Raw genomic sequence first — 3,894 nt, 5'->3', positions numbered from 1 at the left:
AATGAATCTCACACTCCCATGCAGGTTCTGTTTCACCTCAGGTGTAATTCAAGCCTGTCTAAACAGCAGCTGAAAATATTCCAGTTTCAGCGTTTCTCTCTGAGATGTTTCTGGTAGTTTCCAGGTGAGCATCTGTTGCCCTGTGTCACCAGCATCAAACCAGAAAACCTCATCCCTACAGGGAATGCGGTGTGTGTGTGTGTGTGTGTGTGTGTGTGTGTGTGTGTGTGTGTAAATCCTCCAGGGTGAAATCCTCCATCCTCCATCCTCTAGGTGGAATCCTATCATAGTTAGGTGCCAATGTTCTCCAACCATACACTGTTCAAGAAACCAGCCTTATGTTATACACTTCTCTCTTCTGTTCTGTTCTGTAGAAGCAGCTGAGGACATCTCATTTAAACCATGTGCAGACTAGTTATAACTTCCTGTTTTCACAGACAACAGAAAATACCCTCCTCTCCTGGTGGGCCTCGGTGCCACTACCACACAAATGTGCACACGCACACACACACACACACACACACACACACACACACACACACACACACACACACACACACACACACACACAAACACAAACAAACCAGGCTCAAAATCAGCTTTGCCAGCAGTTCTCATGTGGTTATAGAGAAAATAGTCCAATCCTAAATGCTACGCTATCTAAACTTGGCCTATGCTTTGTTGGTCCTATACTGCCAGCTGGCAGTCATCTTGTGTGATAATGAAAGACTGTCAGTCTGTCTGTCAGCATTGGGACAGTGACAGAAACTGAAGCCTGGCCGCATGTGTAATTAGCGTTGTTTTCACAGCCATTATGGCTGAAGATGAATAACTATTCATTGTAATTACCAGATAGTAGACAGTAAACCATGAAATAACAGTAAGACTGCTGTCACAATGGGGCTTGATGAAAAAACACAATGAATTTTTATCAAAACAGTTCTGTCATTTATTGCAATTTGATTTGAATCAATATGTACATTTTATTTACAGATATGAACAAGTTAAAAGTTTCCACTTTCAACTCCTGAAAGCTATATTTGATTAGTTAGCTATTGAATACCTGGTTTCAGACCTGGATTTGTGGAGCCAGATTAACAAACTCTCAGTTCTTAAGGAAGGTCAATAATAAATCATGAGTAGGTGCTTAATTATCTTGGTGGGTGAATCCGAGGTCTCCTGCTGGGCACAAGATTGTTACCCCTCTGAGCTAAAGCTAACACCAGTCTTTTTAAACACGGTTACTCACAAGAGTGTGGATCACCAAACCACTTCCATGGTTTTTGTAGTAAGACAATAAGGTATTTGGTTCCAGAGATTTCTTCATTAGTCCTACACCTGACAGCATAAAAAACGTTTAAAAAAACAAACATTTACATGTATATTATACACTGAGTCCACAAAACATTAAGAACGCCTGCTCCTTCCATGAAATAGACTGACCAGGTGAGTCTGGGTGGAAGCTGTGATCCCTTATTGATGTCACTTGTTAAATCCACTTCAATTAGTGTAGATGCCCACAATGCCCACTGGCTGCAAAGGGCATGGATTCATTTAGGGGGCATTATGGTCACACAAAGGGGATGGATTCATTTAGGGGGCATTAAGGCCACACAAAGGGCATGGATTCATTTAGAGGGCATTACGGCCACACAAGGGCATGGATTCATTTAGGGGGCATTAAGGTCACACAAAGGGCATGGATTCATTTAGAGGGCATTACGGCCACACAAAGGGCATGGATTCATTTAGGGGGCATTAAGGTCACACAAAGGGCATGGATTCATTTAGAGGGCATTACGGCCACACAAAGGGCATGGATTCATTTAGGGGGCATTAAGGTCACACAAAGGGCATGGATTCATTTAGGGGGCATTAAGGTCACACAAAGGGCATGGATTCATTTAGGGGGCATTAAGGTCACACAAAGGGCATGGATTCATTTAGGGGGCATTAAGGCCACACAAAGGGGATCTAGCCGGGAAATTCGAGGAATTATCAAGTGCTTGTCAAATTGTGAATGAGAGACTGATGAAGTGTGTGTAGCCTGCACCAAAAACAAAGCAGTGCTCATGCCTTTCATGCAACTTTTTTTCAAATCATCATTTGAGTCGCATCATGCAGCCTTAAAATGTATTACAAATCAATACATATAGCCCAACATTTGTATCACAACAAAAGTTACACAAATAACTCTAAATGAAGCATATGAGAGTACTGTACCTGATTCTTTGTTAACCTCTCAACACAGAATAGCACCATGTTATTATTATTCAGCTTTGTTCCATTTGCCCATTGTTCAATTATATTCTTCATATTATAAAATGTAAAATGATGCCACGGAAATCAAAACAAATCTTGTCTGCTAAATGAACTAGTGTAGCCCACAGACATATGGCATAGCCAGGTCAGGACCTAACATAAGGACAACTCAGACTATGCTATTCTGTTCTTCTGAAATAGACTACATTTTCTTCATATTGTGTTTCTTTAGAAAACAAAAAAATAAATACTGGATTTACTGTGATGGTTTAGGCTATATTACATGGATTTATTCCATTTTTAAAGGTCTGCATCAGTGTCTTGTAGGAAGTGGAAGCCAGGAGATGCTGAATGTGTTTATGTTAATTAACAGTCAATTACCGTGAGACAGGCACTTATTTGCTTGACAATCACCAGCTGACAAAATTTCATGACTGCCAAAGCTCTACATGAGACTATTGAGAATCAACCACAAGGGCAGATGAGGATCACAGTCCTCCAGGTTCCAAGTCTATGGCCCAGTTCCAATACTTAACACCTACCCAGGAAGACCGTGGACGATTGTTTGGAGTAGGTCGTAGCAGTAGGTTTTGGACATGCTTCGCTCCTCTCGTGGTTTAATGGTACACTATCCACCATTTTCACGTTTCAATTCTCTCTCGGCCACTGATCAGTCACTTCCTGAACCGGCAGGTTGTCCTCCTGCCGTAGGGGGCTATGGGTAATGGAGTTTACTGAGGATGCCACTGACGAATGGCTGACACTTTTGGAGGAGATGGAACTCTGGAACATCGGAGCTCTCTCATTGGCCTGTTCCTGGACGGGGCTTCCGAACGCATCGTCTGGCCCCTCCCCCTCGTTGCCTAGAGACGTCTGGCTGACGTAGACGACGATGACGTCAGCGTTGAAGTTCATCACCTGACCACTAGAGATGAAGGTGGTGTTGTTGTTCCCTGTCACCTGACCTGAGAGAGAGAGAGAGAGAGAGAGAGAGAGAGAGAGAGAGAGAACGAGAGAGAGAACAAGAGAGAGAGAGAGAACGAGAGAGACAGTGAGAGAGAGAACGAGAGAGAGAGAAAGCGAGAGAGAGAGAGAGGGAGAGAGAGAACGAGAGAGAGAGAGACAGAGAGAGAGACAGAGAGAGAGAGAGAGAGAACGAGAGAAAGAGAGAGAACGAGAGAAAGAGAGAGAACGAGAGAGAGACAGAGAGAGAACGGAAGCGATAGACAGAGAACGAGAGAGAGACAGCGAGAGAGGAGAGAGACAGCGAGAGAAAGAGAGACAGAGAGAGAGAGAGAGAGACAGAGAGAGAGAGAGAGAGAGAGAGAGACAGAGAGAGAGAGAGAGAGAGAGAGAGAGAGAGAGAGAGAGAGAGAGAGAGAGAGAGACAGAGAGAGAGAGAGAGAGACAGAGAGAGAACGGAAGCGATAGACAGAGAACGAGAGAGAGACAGCGAGAGAGGAGAGAACGAGAGAGAGACAGAGAGAGAACGAAAGCGATAGACAGAGAGAGAGACAGAGAGAGACAGCGAGAGAAAGAGAGAGAGAGAGAGAGAGAGAGAGAGAGAGAGAGAGAGAGAGAGAGAGAGAGAGAGAGACAGAGAGAGAGAGAGAGAGAGAGAGAGAGAGAGAG

The 3,894-nt window shown here is 43.9% G+C and overlaps 1 protein-coding gene across 1 annotated transcript in view; it reads right to left on the bottom strand.

Moving 5' to 3' along the window:
- Window positions 1-925: 925 nt before the first annotated feature.
- LOC109898992 (tumor necrosis factor receptor superfamily member 11A-like) overlaps window positions 926-3,894 on the bottom strand; it is a 28,412-nt gene continuing 25,443 nt past the window's right edge. The window contains exon 9 of the mRNA XM_031836350.1: window positions 926-3,227. Coding sequence (XP_031692210.1) covers window positions 2,911-3,227 — 317 coding nt within the window. The 3' untranslated portion in view covers window positions 926-2,910. The remainder of the gene's footprint in view (window positions 3,228-3,894) is intronic.

This window comes from Oncorhynchus kisutch, linkage group LG11 (genome assembly GCF_002021735.2).
Source record: "Oncorhynchus kisutch isolate 150728-3 linkage group LG11, Okis_V2, whole genome shotgun sequence".
Taxonomy (NCBI): Eukaryota; Metazoa; Chordata; class Actinopteri; order Salmoniformes; family Salmonidae; genus Oncorhynchus; species Oncorhynchus kisutch.
The sequence above is the reverse complement of the archived record's forward strand: the minus strand, read 5'-3'. Positions and strand labels throughout refer to the sequence as shown.